The 21,094-nt window shown below is 54.6% G+C and overlaps 7 protein-coding genes across 7 annotated transcripts in view; 4 read left to right on the top strand and 3 right to left on the bottom strand.

Annotated features, from left to right (window-relative positions):
• Positions 1–610, top strand: part of A1O3_06769 (uncharacterized protein) — a gene marked incomplete at both ends in the record, with an annotated part of 909 nt that extends 299 nt beyond the window's left edge. Inside the window, 2 exons of the mRNA XM_007736885.1 lie at positions 11–198; positions 247–610. Of these exons, the coding sequence (XP_007735075.1) occupies positions 11–198; positions 247–610 (552 nt within the window). The remainder of the gene's footprint in view (positions 1–10; positions 199–246) is intronic.
• Positions 611–1,465: 855 nt separating this feature from the next.
• On the bottom strand, positions 1,466–5,441 carry A1O3_06768 (uncharacterized protein; the record flags this gene model as incomplete). The annotated part of the gene is made up of 2 exons (XM_007736884.1): positions 1,466–5,351; positions 5,404–5,441. The coding sequence occupies 2 exons, from the start codon at positions 5,439–5,441 to the stop codon at positions 1,466–1,468; spliced, it is 3,924 nt and encodes a 1,307-aa protein (XP_007735074.1).
• A 1,093-nt stretch (positions 5,442–6,534) lies between these two features.
• On the top strand, positions 6,535–8,754 carry A1O3_06767 (uncharacterized protein; the record flags this gene model as incomplete). Its single annotated transcript, XM_007736883.1, has 1 exon — positions 6,535–8,754. The coding sequence occupies one exon, from the start codon at positions 6,535–6,537 to the stop codon at positions 8,752–8,754; it is 2,220 nt and encodes a 739-aa protein (XP_007735073.1).
• Positions 8,755–9,921: 1,167 nt separating this feature from the next.
• Positions 9,922–11,460, top strand: A1O3_06766 (uncharacterized protein; the record flags this gene model as incomplete). The annotated part of the gene is made up of 1 exon (XM_007736882.1): positions 9,922–11,460. One exon carries the CDS (start codon positions 9,922–9,924, stop codon positions 11,458–11,460), a length of 1,539 nt encoding a protein of 512 aa, XP_007735072.1.
• A 403-nt stretch (positions 11,461–11,863) lies between these two features.
• Positions 11,864–12,739, top strand: A1O3_06765 (uncharacterized protein; the record flags this gene model as incomplete). The annotated part of the gene is made up of 1 exon (XM_007736881.1): positions 11,864–12,739. One exon carries the CDS (start codon positions 11,864–11,866, stop codon positions 12,737–12,739), a length of 876 nt encoding a protein of 291 aa, XP_007735071.1.
• A 977-nt stretch (positions 12,740–13,716) lies between these two features.
• On the bottom strand, positions 13,717–15,383 carry A1O3_06764 (uncharacterized protein; the record flags this gene model as incomplete). The annotated part of the gene is made up of 5 exons (XM_007736880.1): positions 13,717–14,560; positions 14,712–14,766; positions 14,864–14,975; positions 15,082–15,128; positions 15,206–15,383. 5 exons carry the CDS (start codon positions 15,381–15,383, stop codon positions 13,717–13,719), a joined length of 1,236 nt encoding a protein of 411 aa, XP_007735070.1.
• A 1,570-nt stretch (positions 15,384–16,953) lies between these two features.
• On the bottom strand, positions 16,954–18,821 carry A1O3_06763 (uncharacterized protein; the record flags this gene model as incomplete). The annotated part of the gene is made up of 3 exons (XM_007736879.1): positions 16,954–17,710; positions 17,768–18,659; positions 18,731–18,821. 3 exons carry the CDS (start codon positions 18,819–18,821, stop codon positions 16,954–16,956), a joined length of 1,740 nt encoding a protein of 579 aa, XP_007735069.1.
• Between the last annotated feature and the right edge of the window lie 2,273 nt (positions 18,822–21,094).

Here is a 21,094-nt window from a genome sequence, read left to right as displayed (position 1 = left end):
CGCCAACAAGCTCGCGAAAGATCTCAAGGCAGACGCCAACAAGCTCGCGAAAGATCTCAAGGCAGACGCCAACAAGCTCGCGAAAGATCTCAAGGGCAACTTGAAGGAGCTCATGGCCGAACTGAAAAAGGTGGAAACAGCTTCAAACACAAAGATCGATGAAGGTTTCAAAGACAACAATGTCTACATAAAGGCGATGTAAGTCTTCCTCGATCACGATCACAAACACATATACTAATCCTTTAGGACCGCAAACACTTTAGCCCAAGCTCGAAACTCGCTGCTTACCGAAGTTTCTGACCAAATCCATCGACTAGTCGATCCCAAGGGCAAAGCCATCGATGATTTTCCTTCAAAACCAGACGATATCCCCCACATGCCCTTCCACACGCTCCGCAATGTCGTGGTAAACTTAGGTTCGAAGCCCCACGATACAAAGGTTCATGTGGAGAAGCAACTTCGTGAGAGCATCGGCCTGCAGGGAGTGCTACTGCAGCAAGAAGTCAAAGGGGCTGCAACTGCTGTGTCTGCAACTGCTGTGTCTGCAACTGCTGTGTCTGCAACTGCTGTGTCTGCAACTGCTGTGTCGTCTGTTGAGACGGACAAATAGATCAAGCAAAGGGGAGTGCAACACGTGGTTAGCATCCCCGGGGCGTTCGACTGGGGGCTGGAGGGTGCAACGGAGTACTTGGTGTGTACTGTCCTTGGTTTGGGTGCGGTGGCATCCCTCATGGCATGAGAGCCTGGCATCATGATTAGGTTAGGGAATGATACCTGATGTCAACGTCACCATCACTACAGTAGAAATAGGGAGCCCTCAGCCCGTAGCCCTTAGCCCTTGGCCCTGGCCATCCAGGTCCATTAGTGTCTAATGCTAACGTCGTATTACTAGAGAGGAGCCTAAGGCCCTTCCTTACCTTACCCTTCATCTCCGTCAGTGCTGTATGCTGTAAATCAAAATCGCCTTCCAAGACGCTCGCTCTACACTCTACAGAGTACTCTGGGAGCAGATGTCCGATTCGGTGTTTGATTGCTGGGTCTGCCTGTGTGAATCGCCATCCATCTCTGTGGATATATGGATAGGAGCTGGCTGGTGCATCGGGCATCTATCTGATGGGATCAGAAGGACCACTCGGTAGCCCACCGTCGATCTGGACACCTATGAACGAACACCCATCCCAGATCATGTCGTTGTCCTGTATCCCGCATTCCAAGTCTCGTCAAGTCTCGTCAAGTCTCGTCAAGTCTCGTCAAGTCTCGTCAAGTCTCGTCAATTCTCGTCTCAATCGCTGGTCGCTGGTCGTGACCAACAATCCTACGTCCAACGCCCAAAGAGTCCATCCAAACCAATGCATCGCCCGTGACAAACAGTATGCTTCAACCCGCCACCCCCAAAAGAGCCGATCCGTCATGATTCCGATCCAGTCTACCTCCGTACGTTGAGGTCGAAGTCCGCCATCACACATCACAGCAGCAGTTTCTGCAAGTCCTTGAATCTCTGCAACGACACCAACCCAATGTCAGCAAGATTATCTATCACTACAGCAAGGAAATCACATCGGCTGGAGGCGGGAAAACTTACAATCGGCTTGCTCAAGAAGTGATCGAACCCGGCTTGGTATGCTTCGTTCTGTGCACTCTCGCTGCCCAACCCGGTCAGTGCGATGATTATGGCCGGGGTCCGGACTCGCTGTTCCTTTTCGAATCGGCGGATCTCTTTGGTCGCCATGATGCCGTTCATGACGGGCATCGAAATGTCCATTAGAATGTATTTGAACGTGTACTTACCCCCGTCGTCCAAAACACCTTTCCGGTATGCCTCCAAAGCCTGCTCGCCGTCCATCGCAGACTCATGTGGATGGTTGGTCTTTTTCACAAACGTGACAAGGAGATGCAAGTTGATCGAGTTGTCGTCGACCACCAACACTCTTGGGCCTTCACCCTTCAATCGAACGGGCAACTCGACATCGGCCTGAGAGGAACACCGATTGTTGTTCGATGGCTTTGGAACTGCGCTGGCTGCCGGTTCATGGTCGGACATGCTTGTATCATCGCGCGGCTCTCTTCCGGGATAGTACCCTTGAGTTTTGACGGCCTGGGCCGGAGCAACGGTGGCCGAACTCGAGGCCCCTTGGGGTTTGATGGAGAGAGGCGTGGGACCCGTCGACCGGGGTGATTCACTGTCGCCGAGCAGCTTCATTCTTCGCATACATCGCTGAAGCACTTTGGCCAGTTTCTGTGGCCCAGATGGCTGGGCAATCACTTCAATGATCCGGCCAATCTCCGTAAGTCGATGGATGCCATGGGACCTTAGACTGGCGGCTTCGAACGCATTGGTACATAGAACAATGACTGGGATCTCTTGACTGGTCTTGGTTCGGCCATGTTGATCCAGCAGATAGTCGATTGGTGGTGGCTCGGGGTAGACGAAGAAGTTGGGCGGGTCCCCTTCCATGTTCGGAGAAATGTGAACTTTCATGCTGAACCACTGCGCGATCAAGTCTCGCAAGGACTCCTCCACCGTCGGCATCGGCCGGAGAGTACGAGCCTCACGGGCGCCCTCCGTCTTCTCAGGACGGGGCATAATGATGCACATTTCGAGGCCTTTGGTCAGTTCTCGTACCTCCGCAACGGTATTTTTTTCCGTATCGTCATCCTCCTCTTTCTGGCTCTTTGGCAGACGTAACCAGATTCTGATCTCGGTCCCGACCTCCTTTTCACTCGATAGATCAATATTGCCCTTCAGTGAATCGACGATTTGGCGAACGATACTCAGCCCAAGCCCCGTACCGGTGGCGAGTGAATCCTCCTGAGCAAACGCAGCAAATGCATGGTTCTTCATAAACTCTCCTGACATGCCCCTTCCGGTGTCCGTCACTTTGAGGACCACATGTAGATTCGAGGAACTCTTTTCCTGGGATTCGTCTGCTTCTAGTACTACGTTGATACTGCCTTGGCTCGTGTATTTCAGGGCATTGCCCAAGATGTTCATGACAATCCGCCGGATGGCACCAGGCTGGGATCTGACTTTCCAGTTGGCAAGATTGTCGATATTCAGCGTAAGTCGCACTTGGCTCGTGCTCGCCGCAGAAACTTGACTGAGGTCTTTCCTTGCGGCCTTCCGGCTCTGCATCGCGCGATTCGCAGCAGTTTGGCCGCCTCGTCCCTTGGCTGACAATTTATCTGCATTGGCCGAGTGAAATACCTGACCGGCGTATACAGCTTCAATCGCTTCTTCCACTACTACGGCCATGTCAAAGTCGTCGGTCAAGCTGCTGTCGGAGCTCGAAGGCTGTACATGCCCATGAATGGCTCGAGAGCGTGGATGTAGGGGACCGTTTTTCGACAGCCTGTTGATTTTGGCATAATCCAATACGTGGTTGAGCGTATCAAGCAACGTCTTGCCACAGGTCTCGACTGCGAGAACCATACTTGACTGGAAGTCGTCCAGGGCCGTGTCGTTAAGAAATTCGATACTCCCCAAGATACCATGCAAAGGCGAACGAAGCTCGTGTGAGATGTTGGCGAGAAACGTGGCTTTGGCGGTATCTGAGAGAGCAAGGTCGATCCGGTTGACCTCGTTCATGACAGCATTGTTGTAGGCTTTGAGGTAAGATAAGTCGTCTTGGATGTTGGTCAGCCGGTTTACGTCGTTGGTCCATAACACCATCCCGGAGTGCCATCGTCCCGCTGCAAAGTCCCACAGCGGCAAAAAGACAATCTTCCGGGCGCCCGGGAATGCCTTCAGCAGCGCCTTTGTGGTAGGCAGGTGTCGTGTTTCCCTCAGACTTTGGTCCTTCTGTGCTTGTTTCGTAGGAATGGTAGAGGCCGAGGCGGAGTCGGAGGTCTCGTCGCTCGAGGCGGGATTCCCGTGCTGGTCATAAATGAAGCAACTTCCGTGGGGATGACGGCGAACGGATCGACGCAAGGTCTGCTCTGAGATTTTGACAGCTTTGTCCGGACCAAGTTGTGAAATCCCTAGCACCTCACACCTCTGATCCGTAGTCGGAGGGTAGCTGGAATCGTTGTTACTCGCAGCTGCCGTGGAGGAGTTGGAATCACTGGACTCTTGAGCGGTTGACTCCCGAAGACCATCTTCTGCACTCGAGCTCCGGGAGCTATGCTCGGTCTTCTGATTGTCTACTCGCCTGTTGGTGGGTTTGGAATGCCGTACCATGGAAACAGCGGAATCGAGATCCTGCATACTGGAACCTGAACTCAGATTCGCTGAGCTCGCATTCAGATACACTACCCCATCGACACTCAAACAGACTCGGAGAATGGCAGCAGCACGATCGAAGACATGCAACGAGTCTGAAAGAGCCTTTTCTTTCAATGCTGCAGCACGCTTCCGTTCCTCCAGGCGTCTGGCTTCTGGATGAACAGCGGCTTCTTGTGCAGTCCCTGGTTTCTCCAGTTTCTGCCGCTCACTCGAGATCGCTCTGCGGTCTGCTTTGTAGTCATGTGTTTCCAAGGCTGATGCCTGGGTTTCAGGCGGCTCGGCCTGACCCAGGGCAAGATTTGCGTCCCCATTGACCGGTCGGTTGGCCTTCGAGTGCTTTCCATCAGAAGGGAGGGTCGGTGCATCGAGACAACCGCCATCCCATTGGACAGCGGACTGAGCAATGGATGGAGTTGGTTGGGAATGGAATGGAGGATTGATTTGAGACGCTTTTTCTGTCACGTCGCCCTCTATGAAGGTTCCGATGCTTTGAATCAGCCGTTCACCTCGCGCTCTGGCCCGGTCATTCTTGACCACCTCCAAGTGCTGAATTACAATGACGGCCATGTCGGTCATGAATCGTAGCTCCGCAGGTAATAGTCCAGAGCGAGGCTTGTCATCGGTCACACTATACACCCCAATAACGTGACCAAGTTTAGTGGTGATGGGCACCCCGCAATAGAATGAAATACCATGCCCAGCGTAGTCTCGAGTTTTGTATTTTTCATGGACGGCCAGGTCATCGACGACTAGAGCCGCAGCAGTGTAAGAGCCATCTGGACCATGGGCGATATAAGATCCGGGGTACATTGCGTCGGATGAGACTCCGATGTCACGTTCTATATAGGAGTTGCCAAACCAGAGCTCGTCTTCCGGCGCATGCTGGCTATCGTCCAACAGAGACAGCGATCTGGTGGCCTCGGCGATGATGTATTGCTTGGAGCTATCCAACAATGTGACAACCCCTCTTTTAACGTTGAGACGGAGACAGCCTAGTTGTGCGAAAGCAGTCAAAGCCTTATCTCGACAGGATCGAGGACAGTCCTGTTCCACCAGATTTTCCGGGGGTAGGCACAGCGTGGGCTTCAGTCCGGTGGGTATGAAGGTCTCAAGCCATGGCTTGTAGTACCTAGAGGGCAGGTCAGCATGGTGGTATGAAGCCAGATCAACCTGCGATTTACCTGTGCATCTCACGCTCCCGGGCACCTTCACGAGCCATGATGCAAACAGCCAAACAACACCTTTCGCTGAGTGAGACTGTCTAACTCGGAGTGCGATCGGTCACTGCTCTCGGCCGTGGCTTTTAACTGTTGATGCGCACCTGCACTTGCATTCATCCTGGTGCATGGACCAGCGGAGTGAGACGATCAAGATCCGGACGAGGTTTCTAAGTGCGACAGGAAGGTCCGGGCCGCGACCACGGGCAGTAAAAGGGAGCAGAGAGAGTGACTCCCGCGAGGAGACAATTGGCAATAGTGGTCAGATCGATCTAGGAGGACCTGGCTCTGCTCTGGAATGATTAGCACTCAAGCCAGCAACTACACGAGCACGGAGATGTTTACCGGCATCGTGGCGACTCGGCCTTGGACTGGAGCCGTCATTGGCCCTCTTTAGCAGCACAGCCGGGCATGGACGATGCGAGAATGGGAACAGTCATGGTGGAACTGGAATTGCAGGGTCATCGCCTAGCCCGGAGATCAGGTGCAAGGGCGGGATGGGACATGGGACAAATGGAATTCCTTGAGTCCAGACCGGTCGATGACGAATGGGGCTGCCAGTCACATAGCCAGTAAGGTGAGGTAATTATTAGGTAGAATAAAGTTGATGTGCGCCAAGAAGGCACGTGATCGGGGACTGTACGGAGTACGGAGCAGTACAGAGTAGTACGTACGAGTAGTACTACTCCGTAATAGCCACGTCCGGTCAACCTACCGTGTTTGGCCTTCCTGACAAACCCAGACTCATCTTTCATCCTCCGTTTCAATCAAAGCCTAGCATGGTGGCAGGCTGCAGGGTCCAGCCTGAGATGAATCTCCAATACTAATGCCAGCCCTGAACATCGAGCTTGATCGATCTCAGATCTGAGTTCACTACTGCGGAGGACGGAGTACTCCTTACGCTGCCTGGCCTCGGCTTCCTCAATAATCCCCCACCACCTAGCCCACCACCATACCACCACACCACCACACCACCACACCACACATACATTACGCCACGTTACCTTCGTCAGTAATCAACCGAACTTGACCCTATGGCAATGGAATGCTCGACAGAATCACAAGCCCTATCCTGCAACAGCTCCCATTTCAACCATGGCGCCCGATAGAGGGCCTCACTCATGCTCCGCCTCCACCTCTGACATCGAAGACCATGAACTGTCCGCCCCCTCTTCGTCCAACGTCCTTGCACAGACGAGTCAACAAGGCATTGCTCCAACCCGATCCGATCGTGCCTGCTATGCCAGCCCTCCTGCAGTCGGTTCAGCTCTTGACGAAACCAATTTCACCCTGCGAGGGATTGCGGTGGGCACGGCAATTGGTGTAATCATATGTTTCTCAAACACATACTTCGGTCTCCAGACAGGATGGGTTTCTGGTATGGCAATGCCGGCATCCTTGATTGGATTTGCAGTCTTCAAGGCTCTCTCGCCCTATCTTGCTCTTCCCTTCACACCCGTAGAAAATGTTCTCGTGCAGACGGTAGCCGGCGCCGTGGGAACGATGCCCTTGGGACTGGGTTTTGTCGGAGTCATGCCTAGTCTGGAATTTCTGCTGAAAAAGAGCGAGGGCGCACCTATCGACCTCAGCTTATGGAGACTTTTCGTCTGGGGAGTTGGCCTCTGTCTCTTCGGCGTCGTCTTCGGCGTCCCCCTCAGGAAGCAGGTCATCATCCGGGAACGGTTAAAATTTCCCAGTGGGACTGCCACAGCCCTTATGATCTCTGTCCTCCATGGCGGAGCGGAGAATGACGAGGTGAAGGATCGCGAGATCGAAACACAGGGCACAGAGGAACGCGAAGAGTTATTGAGAGCTAGTGAACGAGACGACCAAACAAGTCAGCCAGATGAACTGACCGTTCGAGCTGACTGGAAGAAACAGATTCGCCTCCTGGTTGTTGCATTCTCCGGATCTGGGGTCTATACTGTGGTCCAATACTTCCTTCCAATCCTCCACAGGTTGCCCATCTTCGGCACCTATCTCGCACACACCTGGGTTTGGGATCTCAATCCATCTCCGGCATATGTTGGCCAAGGCATCATCATGGGCCCGGCGACGACATTCCATATGCTTCTCGGCGCCATCATCGGCTGGGCAGTTCTCAGTCCGATCGCAAAGCACAAAGGCTGGGCTCCGGGACCAGTCGACGACTGGGAGACAGGAAGCAAAGGCTGGATTGTCTGGATTAGTCTGGCTATCATGCTTGCCGATGCAATTGTGAATCTCGGCTGGTTGTTGCTACTGCCAACGGTCAAATACAGTCCCGACTGGGTCAGAGCAGCGAAATCTCACTATCAAAGTAGCCACTCGTGGGCTGATTTCCTGCTCGGAAAACATTTCGCTGGATATTTCGCACTCGACGGTTCCCCACAGACCCCGGCCTCACCACCCAAAAGAGCCCCTGCGGAAGACTCTGACGAGCCCCCTGACGATGCGCCAGCACATCACCTAGTCTCTGGTCGCACCGTAGCTATCCTCCTACCCCTGACCCTGATCCTCTGTGTTGTCTGCATCCATATCACCTTCGGCAAATACATTCCCATCCGACTAAACATCCTAGCGATCATTCTCGCCCTGCTTCTCTCCATAATGGGCGTTCGGGCCCTGGGCGAAACAGATCTGAACCCGGTTTCTGGCATATCGAAACTGACCCAACTAGTCTTTGCCGTCATCACTCCCACGGGTCGGTATGCAAACCACGCCATAATCATCAACCTTCTTGCCGGAGCTGTCAGCGAAGCCGGCGCTTTGCAGGCCGGCGACATCCTACAGGACCTGAAAGCGGGCCACCTGATTGGTGCGAGCCCCAAAGCCCAATTCTACGGGCAGATCATCGGCAGCCTCGTGGGCGCGTTTGTCTCCGCAGCCGTTTACAAGCTCTATGTCTCGGTGTACCAAATTCCGGGCGAGCTTTTTGAGATCCCCACAGCATACGTCTGGATCTTCACCGCACGCCTAGTCACCGGCAAGGGTTTGCCTCCGATGGCATGGCAATACGCTCTGGTGGCAGGTGCGGTTTTCGTTGTTACGACGTCTTTGCGGATCTATCTTCTCGCCTACCGTGATGAGAGGCCATGGTGCCGGACTCTCCACCCCTGGATCCCTGGCGGCATAGCGGTGGCCGTGGGCATGTATAACACGCCCAGCTTCACGCTAGCACGGACTGCGGGCGGCATCATAAGTTACTGGTGGGTCACCTGGAAGCGTCGGGGCGAGACCAAGGTCATTGTGCTCGCCAGCGGCCTTATCCTCGGCGAGGGTGTCATGAGTATCGTCAATCTTGTATTGGCCAGCCTCGGCGTACCTCATCTGTGAGATTGTCGATGGTATCTGAGACGCCACACTGGGATATGAACTGCGTTAAGCCATGGCTGGGTTGGGTTGACGTGCTTAGTGATACTCAAAAGGAAACAATGAAGAAGTATGCAAAGATCAAACCGTCTGCCTGCCTTTTGTGCCGGGGAACCCCAGCGACCGTGGATGACGTTAAACAGAGATTTGACGAGTAACACCAAAAAGGATCCGTTCATATCTAGCTTATATATATATACACTCATAGATGATCATGCTCTTGTGTGGACTACCATTGCTTCCATACCCCAGTCGAAGATGCGCCATTTCGCCCGTGGCCTGCCATGTGTGCTCGCCGCGCGCGACGAGGCTCGGAGGCAATGTTGGAGCACCAGATGTACCATTTCCTACATTGTATACTGAGTACAGACTGTCCATCTCGCTTTTCAGGGCTCTGAATCCTGTTCCGACACGACAGGGAAGCCCGTGCAAGCCGGTCGTGGTCGTGGAGTTGTTTCGGTAGACTTGGCGGCGAGCTTCGATAGAGAGAGAAAAACAGAGTCGGTCCTGTCGGCGGCAGCATCCATGGTCAAGAGAATCTGTGGCGCGCAACGATATCAATTGTTTTATATCCCGTGAGGCGCTGGAGCAAACTTGGCGCCCGTCGACTGCAATCCTTCCCCTGATCGATAGGCGATAGGAGCGGACTCAGACAGTATGAGCCTGCTTCATCTCCCTCATGTGTGGTCCGACGTTTCTGTATTCAATCATTGACTTGTCATCGGCCACATCAATGCCAGCAAGACATGACAGCCTCAGTGACATCATATGTCGCGCCGCCGGTTGTCGGCAAACTTGCCCCTATGTACAAGTGCGATTTCCCTACTTTAGTACCGCGTTGTGTTAAACACCCGCAGCGCAGCGTGCTGTGAAACAGTGAAAGACGAAAGACGAAAGACCACACTCTTTGCAGATGAACTGGACAGTGTCGGGCCCTGCCCTGGAGCTCTCGCCTTGCACTCACTTGTCCATTCCTGCTATCCTCGGAAATCATCGATTCGCGAAGGCTACGACTCCTCATCGCACCCTCCATTGACACACCCTCCACCGCATGTAGACTTGACTCAAGACAAACATCCTCGGGCCTTGTGTTACGCCCCTCGCCGTCGAAACTGCCACGAAATATCTGCCATGCCCTCCTTCAGAGACGACCCTCGAGCTCCTGTCTCCCCGTCACTCTCGACAAATCCGGTGCTCGAAAGAGCTCAGTCGCAATGGCTCTTCACCGCCGAAGAACTCCTTCTCGCTCCCAGTCTTCTCGAGGGTATGTCGGTCGTACAAGAATTGTCCAACCGACAGAAAGGTGTCAACTTCATCACGCAAGTCGGAATCATGTTGAAGCTGCCTCAACTGACTCTGGCGACGGCAGCCGTGTACTTCCACCGGTTCTTCATGCGCCATGCCATGGTTCAAAACAACAAGCCGGGGCTTCACCACTATTCGGTGGCGGCCACGGCCCTATTTTTGGCAACCAAGGTCGAGGAGAATTACCGGAAAATGAAAGAGCTGGTGGTGGCCTGCTGTCGAGTTGCCCAAAAGAACCCCAACCTGGTTGTGGATGAACAAAGTAAAGAATACTGGAAATGGCGAGATACCATCCTACACAACGAAGATCTCCTGCTGGAGGCCTTATGCTTTGACCTCCAACTGGAACAGCCCTACCGTATTCTTTTCGACTTCCTTCGCTTCTACGGCGTTCAAGAGAACAAGCCGATGCGTAACGCGTCTTGGGCCTTTCTCAACGACTCTCTCGTCACCACCATGTCCCTTCAGCTGACTCCCATCTCGATTGCGGGAAGTGCGCTCTACCTGGGCATCAAACTCGCCGGAGTCACCCTGCCTGACGACGAAAGAGGAAGACCGTGGTGGGAGCAACTAGGCGTGGACTTGCAGGATATTCAGAAGGGTTGCAACCTGATGGCTGAAGTTTATGAGAACCCTACGTTACCACGACAAGGTCAAAAAGATGCTTACACCAAAGAAGACGACATTTCCATCTTCGATCGAACACGACTGCCAACTACACCGCAGCCTGATCGCTCACCTGCCGACAGTGCGAGAAGTGGTAGCCAAGGCGTCAAGCGGGACAGAGATACGGCGGAAGATCAGCAGTCTGGCGAATGGGGCTCCGGCATACCAGCACCGCCTTCCGAAGAAACCCAGTCACAGCGGTCACCGAAGAGATCCCGACGAGACACGGCGGATAACAACCCCAACGTTCCGGAACGACCCTCACAACAAACATCCGATCCGCCCATGCGGGACGATAGGCGCTACACTGAATCAAAGGAACTAGTCGACGACGTGCAGAAACGAATCGACGAGATCGTCAACAGTTCAACCTCCGGTGTGTCGCGTCTACCTCCTGGTCGCGACCCAACTACACGGCAAGAGTTCCTGAGCGATTCTTCGAGAAGAGTCTCCACGTCAAGGTCTAATTGGAACGGTCCTAGGGATCGGGAATCTTTGCACAGCCAAGCAGAAGGTCGACACAAGGGAGAGAATGAACAAAATAATGGCTACGAATCTTCAAGCGTGTCCAACCAGGTGGAAGCAGCTCCGGCAGATGACAGGCCAGTACATGCACGACCAGAGCCCCCTCAGAACGGCAGCAATGACATTGATGACGCCGAAAGGGTCGACTACGGCAGCGAAGAGGGCGAATTGTAATCCGTGCAAGTGCCCAAAACATGAACATGAGAACCGAGATGACCTTGGCTGACCAATACAACTATTATTGCCACTGCCCACTGAGACTGTGCCGTTGGTGCCATGGTGATGCTGATTAGTATAGCACTCGAAAATACGCGGGGTTTAAGAGCGGCGAAGCCTCGGCTCGCGGCATGACGTGGTGGATTTCTAATAAGCCGCATTGCGTGCTCAACCACGAACCACGACTTCAACCTGCGTACCATCCTGTTATATAAGCCGGCGGCGGCGCATGGGCATGAGTGCCTCTGCCTCTGCCTCTGGATTGTAGCCATCAGCCACGACGAATCATCCAGCACATCATCACATCAATCAAATCATCACATCGTGCCCTGTACGCCGTCACCCAATAAAAATAGCCACCATGTCGACCACGACCACGACCACTCAGACCACCACCTCTACGACCCTCTCCGGGGTTCAAGATTCCTCCTATGTCCCACGTGGACCGGTCACTACACAGCTGAATTTCTTCGAGGCTCCGGCTGATGGGGCAAAGCCATTCAACTACGTTGAGAAACAGCCGGAAGGCCAGCCACAACGCAACTTCGGGGAGGTCGTGGTGGACGTGCAGGTGAACGACATTCGAGGAAGAGAGAGCGAGTTTAGTCTGGACAAAGATGCCTTCCAAGCCATACAGGGTGTTCCATCCGAAGAGACGGAGTTTGTGGACGACGAACACATCAAGAAAGTCTACTACCCGGAGGTAGAGAAGCTGCTGTTGGACAAGGTGCCTGGCGCCCATAAAGTCACATTTTTCGACCACACCATTCGCCGATCCAACCCGGACGCGCCTCGCGCTCCAGTGACTCGAGTCCATGTCGATCAAACAGGGCGATCGACCGCATGGCGAGTCCAGCTCCACGACCCAGAGGAAGCGGAAGAACTGCTGAAAGGCCGCTATCGAATCATCAATGTCTGGCGACCTATCAATGGAGCTGTCCAGGCACATCCTCTTGGGTTTGCTTCTGCCGACACAGTCGAGGACGAAGACCTGATTCCCGTCGAGCACCGGTATCCGCATCGCACCGGCGAGACCGCCGCCGTGCGATACAACCCAGGACAGAAGTTCTACTACTGGTCGGGAATGGACAACGACGAGAGACTGCTGCTCAAGTGCTACGACAGCCAGGAAGGCGTTGGCAAGCGCGTCCCACACACGGCCTTTGTTGATCCTCGAACCCCGCCGGGCGCCAAAGGCCGCGAGAGCATCGAGGTTCGAGCATTGGTGTACGGCTAAGTGACATACATACCCAAGAGCGGAAGAGTGGAAGACTGCGAGTGCTGCCGAGCTCGGCAGCCCTTGGTTTGGTGGTTGTGTAAGATTTCAAGAATGTACATTAGCATTAGACGTGGCTGATGCGGAACTCTAGCGGAGTTGACGAGATTGATGATTTTGAACGTTAGCTTAGCATACCTACATACCCTCATTCAACGCGTGTCGTGTTCAATCCTTGGTCGATTCTTGGTCGATTGAATCAAACATCCTCCCACTACTCCGTATCTCAACGAGGATTGCATGCTGCCCTGGCATGAGAGCTGCGGCGAGTCGTGTTCGTGTGACCACAGCAGATAAGTAGATGTCGTAGCATTTCAGTGTTTCTTTCGTACTGCAGTCGCCGGTCTGTGATTTAATATTCACGGATATGGATCATAACCCCTAAGATCGATAGATATAGCATGAGCATATATTTATATATGACCTGGCCTAGGCTGCCCTGGCCTGTAGATACAAGTCGTCTGTGTAATGCTTTTCCCTTCTTTTTGCCTCGTTCTTTTCTTCTCGCTCTGGCTTCATCCTTAAGATTTGGCGATTGTGGAGTAGCAACAAGTCCCATCCTCTTTTATTTTCTTTTCTTTTCCTTTCTTTTCTCTCTTTTGTTTGGCTGTTACTTCCCCGTTTCGGCCCTTTCGCAGCTCCACGAGGCGCACGTGGCTTGCGCCGCGTTATCTGAGGGTTTGTAGACTTGCTCTGGTCGCAGCTCTGGCCTCTAGGTCAACATGGTGGACATGATGAAGTATCGCCGATGCAGCCTTGCCGCGCCAAGTTGGAGCCTTGATCCGCCCAGTCCACTATACCACAGTGACATACTCATCCGTCCTGTAGTGATCCAGATCTTGTGCTGCGCAAAAGAGACAGGTACAAAAGGCACACTTAGACACCACTCGTCGAGATGACAAGTCAAAGACGAAGGCAAATACAACGCATCCCCTATGCTATGACACGACACCTTGACTTTTCAACTTCTCGACCTCCTCTCCCTTGATGCCTAAGACCTCGGTGAGAACCTCGTCGGTGTGTTGGCCGAGAGTTGGGGGCGGAGTGCGCACGCCAGTCACGCTTTCGCTGTACTTGACGGGTGGGCTAACGAGCTTGATGTCGCCGCAGACGGGATGTTGGATTTCAGTGACCATGCGGCGGGCTTGGATGTGCTCGTGGCTGAGTGTATCCTTGACATCGTTGATGGCGGCGTAGGGCATGCCGCTGCCCTCGAAAACGGCCAGCCACTCGTCGGTGGTCTTGGTGCGGGTGATGGCTTCGATCAAGGACTCGAGGATATCGCGATTCGCTACGCGTACGTCGTTGGTCACGAACCGCGGGTCCGTTTTCCACTCGGGCCGGCCAAGTCTGTCGCACAGGACGCCAAACAGCCGGTCGTTGCCGCCCCCGATCATCACGTCACCGTCAGCCGTCTTGAACCCTTTGTAGGGCACGATCGAGGGGTGCGCCGTGCCCCAGCGTCCTTCGTCGCGTTCGCCGCTGATCAGCACGCTGCTGGCGATGTTGGCCAGCGTCGCTACCTGGCAGTCCGACAGTGCCACGTCTAGGTGCTGGCCCACGTTCGTCCTCTGTCGAGCTAGCAATGATGCCATGATCGCGTTGACTGTGTACAAGCCCGTCGTGAGGTCCGTCACTGCCACCCCAACTTTCACGGGGGATCCGTTGCGTTCGCCCGTGATGTGCATCAACCCCATTTCAGCCTCGACCATGACATCGTAGCCAGCCCGTGAGCTGTACGGCCCTGTTTGGCCGTATCCGGTGATGGAAGCGTAGATCAAGCTGGAGGGCGCAAGTCAGCCGCTGTGAACAAGAGGCTGGACGGGCCTAGGGAGTAGGCAGTGTGTGGGTGGAGGGTGGAGAGTGGAAGGTGGAAGCCGTTTCGTATATGTCGACCAGGTATCTTTACGGCGAGTAGGACGGCCATACTCACCGAGGATTAATCTTTCGCAGGGATTCGTAGTCAAGTTGATACTTCTTGAGTGCCCCTGCACCGTGGAAGGATGGACATCAGCTCAGTATCTCCTGCTGGAGCGTTGCCGTTGTCTATCTGGGCATATTTGCATGGCAGGGGTTAAAACATACCGGGGATATAGTTCTCCACGAGGATATCCGATGTCTTTGCGAGCTCGTGAAGAATCTTGACGCCTTCAGGATGCTGGAACGACAGGCCCACGGACTTCTTGTTGCGGTTCACCTGTGAACATGACGAATCAGATCATGCTGTCGAGAGTTCGTAGCAAGGCAGAATGATCACTCGCGCATGTCAAGAAGTAAAGAAAAGGGACAAGCCTCGGACTCACCCCAATGAAATAGGCACTCTCACCCGTCCGGCCTCCTTTCACGACGGCTACAGAGTCGGGGAGTGATTAGTCTATGGCTCCCCAAAGCCATTGCATCCGCTCAACTCGATCAGATCAGACTTACCGCCGTCTTTGTATTTCGCAAAAGGAGGGCCCCAGGCTCGAGTATCGTCGCCGCGGGTGGGATGTTCGATCTTGATGACTTCGGCGCTGTAAGCATGAGAAGTGGTTAGCAATGGCGCCGAAGGGAAATGTTGAGGAGCTGGGAATGTGCTCAGAGTGAGATGTAGAGGGTCAGACATGTTGACTGGCAGTTGGAGTCTGCATGGAAAGGGATACAGCATGAACCATCATCGGTGTCGGTGGATGTTCGCACACCACAAGGCTCATGGGAACTGGGAACTGGGAAACGGGAAACGTAACATGATGCCATGCCATGGCAAGGCACGGTACCTACCCCAAGTCGCCCAGGATCTGTGTGCAATAGGGCTACCACGTCCGTTAACCGAGAGTTAGCCATTGTGTTCTACGTCAAATTCATACTGTCTTCTCAGCCTCGGCAGAGTCGAGATTTCGTCAACCTCTGCTGGTCTCCTTGCGTGTAAGGAGCTGCGTAACATAGAAAATACATTTGTCTTTCTTTCAATGGGCGAGCCAGGGCCAGCCATGGCTTAGGCCACAGAACAAAGGTCAGGCGGGACTCGACTCACCCCGGCCAGCACCCGAGTCATATCCAAGACGCGGATGCCTTCCAACGGCGCCACCTTGCCAGCTGTTGGTGTTGAAGCTGAAGGGGAAGGAGGCGGAGGAGGAGCAGAGGCGGAGGCGAAACAGCGCCGTAAAGGTGCGCCCGTGGCGGGGGACGGGGGGAACGCGAGCTGTTGAACAAGACTGGAAGGGGAGCGCGGCACCGCCTTGCTCAGCGCTCTGCTGGGTGCCATGGCCGGACACTCGTCTGTCCTTTGGTGCGAGAAGACGGAGCTGGGTGGTTTTCTATCCGGATACAGGAGAGAGCGTGTAGAGAATACAGTAGGCAGTAAAGTACCAGTAGGTAGTACGCAGTCTGCAGGGCAGGCAAGAAAGAAATCATCCATCGCTGACGGTGCAAGTGCACTTCTCCGAACCTCGGAGGTGAGCCGGAAAGGGAAGGTCAAGACCGACCTCCTCAACCTCAGCCTCGTCCCCTTGTGTGTGTAATGTGTGTAATGTGCGTGTGTGCGTGTGTGCGTGTGTGCGTATGTGCGTGTGTGCGTATGTGCGTGTATGGTTGGCAATCTGCATTTCCACCTCGTCGCCCATCTATCGATCTATATCTCCCTCATCTAATCATCATGATCATACCTCGTCCCATGCCTCTCCCTGGCCTAACCTACATACAGTGCTAGAGTTACAGTGATCGCTTCGACAGAAACCCTCCCAATCCAAGCAAGACAAAACCGGGAACAAAGCCCGCAAGGTATCTGAGACAAACAACCTCCCAAGATGATGATGAATAGCAAAAGAACGGTCAAACAAAACAAACTCCCAATGCGATACCTGGAATCTGAATTCAGTCCACCACCGGAAACACAAACACCCGGGCCAATGCGCCTCGTTCAGAAATCAAACATCAAAAATCCTCCCCCCGAAAGCCCTGCCTTGTGTTCCTCCCGCGAAAATAAATCGTCGTGTAGGCGCTGCGGTTCTCGCCGCTGCCTACTTTGTTCCCAGCCTTGCAAACTGCTCCCAGTAGATAAATTCCATATGCCAATCCGCCGGGATTCCGTGATGAACGAGGCTTCCGAGACAGCGAGGCTGGGGGCGCCGCAGATAGACTGGTAAACCATGATAGAGTGGACCCCCAAACCAGGCCAGTATGGGAGGTAGGCGAGCTTATTGCTTTCCTTCCACCGCCATTTCATGCTTGCAGGGTTTCGTAAGATCCAGCTCGTCCATAACACTCGGTCTGCTCGGTCGCAGCACACCATCGTCCGTTGGTTCGAGTGCGACCGAATGCAAGAGCGGTTCGCAAGAGCTCGCTTCCTCTTCCTGAGAAGTTCCGGGTAGGTGGCCATCGGATTCTTGGATCCAATAGCTTTCCAGAGCTCCAAACAGACAGACCAGACCTCCCGCCCACCAAGCGAGGCCGCTATATCCCAGTTTCAGACCAGCTGAATGTATAGACCCCGTGACAATGGGGCCAAGGGCACGCGCCAAACACGCGGCTGAAGAGGCAGCTCCGTTGACGGTGCCCAGGACGGACTTGGAATGCACCGCGTTGACGAGCAGAATGGCATTGGAGGGGAACGCAATCGCTTGGAACGTGGTTTTGATAACGAGAGACAGGTAGATGCCGGCCTTCTGCAGGTGTGTGGGAAGGAGGGAAATATACGGCACCGCAAAATAGAGGACGGGCCAGACCGTCAACACGATTCGCGCGGTCCGGAGGTTTCCTAATCGGCGAACCACGAACGGGAAGAGACCGATTTGGGCAAACATGGAATAGAATCCCTGGACCGCCATCATGAACCCGATCGTTTGGGTTGACAAACCGAAGCCTCCTGAGAACTTGAACGGGAGGACGACCTCGGTCTGCAACGGTTCCTCACTGAGGAATGTGGGCATCAAGGCGTCGAAGGAGACGCTGTGGCTGTGTCAAACATCAGTCAGAGTCCACCAACACGCCATCGTCCATCCGAGTACTTACTAGGCAAGTATGGCATAGGCAACAATGATTAGAACCACAGGCCGGTTAAAGGTCTGAAACATCCCTCGCCTCTCTTTCTCTTGTAAGCCTGCCAAATCTGCATCCAAGGCTTCTGTGGTGGTAGACCGCAAAATCGGCGAGCTATCCGTGCTCCGATAGCCTGGCGGGGGGTCGAGGTCGGCCAGAACGTCATTTTCGTCCCCATCAGTCAGCCGGGACGGTCGCGGATCCGTCTCCCAGGAAAGTTTCTTCAATAAAAACTGTCCCAGTTCCAGTCCCAAGTCACGCCGACCTTGCTTCTCGACGTGGGTCTCCTCCAGAAACAGGATGCCGTTGGTGATCCCGAGGATCAGGATGAAAACACAGAATAGATTGGGCAGCAAGAAGGGATACGTGTCAAACAAGCCGCCTCGTGGAAAGACGGACGGATAGGAATCACACGGCATGGCCAGGGCGCCGCCCATGGCCGGTCCAATGATGGAGCCCATGCTCCAGACAAAGGGCATGATGGAATATGCTCGAGGCTGATGCTCCTTCTTGGTGACGAGCTCCCCGACCGTGGTTTGAAGGACGCCCACGTTGCCATTGAGGAGACCGCCCAGCGCTCGGGCCAGGATGGCCGCCGGCAGCGTGCGCGCAAAGCCAAATAAGATCATACTCAAGGCGGTACCGACCAGCCCCATGATCAGGACTGGCTTCCGGCCGACACGGTCGCTGATGCGGCCCCAGACCATACCAGTGGAGAATTCGGCAAAGGCAAAGGCGGTGATGAGCATGCCTGCGTACACCGAGATCCGGGTTTCGTCCTGAGTGATGTGGAAGGATTCAATCATGCGGTAGGCGTATGGAAATATCGACATGAAGGCGATTGGCTCACAGATGCGGCATAGTGCTGTCGAGTGCGTTAGAATCCAGCACTCGCGACAGCATTCCACTTTGGGCATTATCTGCAAGATGACGTACCCAAGACGAACAACTGCTGCGTCGGAAAATCATCCTCTGCATTCTTGCGGCCGCGCTTGCGCAGGATGAGTCGAGTGAGGTGAATAGCCATCGTCGCCAGAGGGGGAGGGGGAGAGGGTGTCGTCCTTCGAGGGGCGGAGAGGGAGGTGAGCACGAAAGAGAAGACATCCAACGGCCGACGAAGGGATGGCAGCGATCATAATAAGGCCGCGCGAAATTCCAGGAGTCAATGGATTGAGCAGCGACGAGGGACAGGCAGCGGGGCACGGTTTTTCCTTGTTATCGCGGGATCCTGCATCCGTCGCCGCGTGGAAGAGGCGGTGGACCACTTGGGTCAGTTGGGATATCATACTAGGACACGGCATCGAGCAACATTTCAGATGGAGACACCCTTTTTTTGTTTCCAGCGCCGGCACTGGGCAGTGGCCAAAGAAAGCCATGGTTACACGGGGCGAGGAAGCGCGGAAGCGTCTGATAGTCAAGGGAAAGTGCCTGACATCCGTGTCCGGCTGTCCACAGAAGCGAGGTGCAGGCAGCTCCATGGAGAGCGCTAAACCCAAGAGCCGAAGGTGCCGTCTGAACGTCTTGATGTCACGCGAGGGAAAATGTCCGTATAGACCGGGGGAGTCGCATTTAGTCGGCCCATTCCAGTTGGGTTGAAGTTTGAGCTGGGAGGGGAAAAGGAGGCCCGCTCCCTCGCGGTCGGAGAGAGCCACCGTGCTAAGGGCAGTAAGCGGGTGTCCCGGAGAAGAAAAACCTAGAGAACCTAGAATGGAAATGAGGCAGAAGCTTAATCCTGGTCGAAGGAGTGGGCTGTCGTGGAGCTGCCATGCGACGGTGGCGGTGTGGAACTGGGATTCGCATCATGGCGAGACACAGGGCGCCAGGTCGTCATGTGTGGCAGGCCTCACCGGCGCTGCAAGAGAAGGAAAAGAAAGTCGAACGGCTAGGATCCAACCTGGACACGTCAAACATCCGATAATTGAAACTGCCAGCACGTCGAGGAAGGAAAAGCGCACCGACACAGCGCCCAGGGGGGTTCTTTTTCGAAGCCATCTGAGGCCAAGGAACCACGACAGCGGTATCGATTGACATGGGTGGACTTCGAAGTGACGGCAGCCACCGTGATTCGCCCACCAACTCGACCTGCCCCTGACCGACGACATGGTGGGCTGGCTAGGAAGCTCATCCTGGTCTTCCGAGCCCCGGGGGAACTGCTTGCCGATGAGTTTGTTTTCGCTAGTGCCCACCCAGACCAACCAGGAGTGGCCTGCGGTGAGGACGGTGAAGAATGTGATCAGTGCGGACGAACCCCTAGCACGGTGTCATCGATCTGTTGTTTCCCTCCCTCGTGACCGGGTCCGTATGTGTGACTGCCGTCATCGTCATCGTCCACTCTCTCCTGTCCAATCGTGATCTCTGACGGGGGAGACATGAGAGGCGGTGAGAATGGCGGTCATGCCCAGTCGGGCACCAAAATGGATGAGAAGGTGGATGAAGCCGAGGGCGGGCAAGGTTTCAAGTCCAGCTGAGATGCCGATGGCCACTACAACTCGGACCGTCGGCAGATTTGTAACATGGACCACGGTGAAGAAGTCGATGCCTGCGATTCGTGTAAGGGGGGAGCGTTGGGTAGGTGTTCGACAGCGGGAGGTGGAGTGAAGCTGGTGCGAAGGCGGGTACAGGGCGCAGTATCCAGTGGAAGCCAAGTTGCAAAAGTAGGACTCCGTGTTTTGGTCCTTTTCCAAGGTTGAGCTTGTCCTGACATAATTTCCGTTTGGCAAAGGCAGACGAGATCGATGGGTAGGTGTAGGCTGCGGCACAAAGAGTGGCGCGGGCCAACGACCGGGGGTGGAGGGCGAACAGCAACTGGCTGGGCGACGAGAGACAGAGAACAGAGCCCAGGGCCCAGGGCTCAGGGCTCCTCGATAAGCGGCATCGTTTGATGAAAGGATGGTGCTAACGGATGGTGGATGGTGGATGGTGGATGATGGATGGTGGGTGGTGGGTGGTGGGTGGCGGGCTACGAGGGATTGTGATGCTGAGATGCTGATACGCCCGACGATCCTCTAGCACCAAAGGACGACTTCGAACATCCGGACTTTGGCCAAAGTCAAATCCACTATCATCCGAACCGCATCCGCAGTACGCAGTACGCAGGTATGGAGTACGGAGTCCCGTCACCACCATCACCCATGTTCAATGTTAATTACTAAGGTGGTCGAGCTGGCTCCGGGTGCATGGAATGGGAATTGGAAGCGGTTGGACCTGCTCTTGCGGCTAAATCAGCCAGCACACTTCAAAGGTTCCAGCAAGACAGGCCCCGGAATCCTGGAGCCTGCAAGCTGGAAAACAAGGCGGGAG

This window comes from Capronia epimyces, assembly GCF_000585565.1.
Source record: "Capronia epimyces CBS 606.96 chromosome Unknown aczIQ-supercont1.5, whole genome shotgun sequence".
In the NCBI taxonomy this organism is placed as follows: Eukaryota; Fungi; Ascomycota; class Eurotiomycetes; order Chaetothyriales; family Herpotrichiellaceae; genus Capronia; species Capronia epimyces.
Note: the sequence above shows the minus strand (reverse complement) of the source record. Positions and strands in the feature narration are given on the sequence as shown.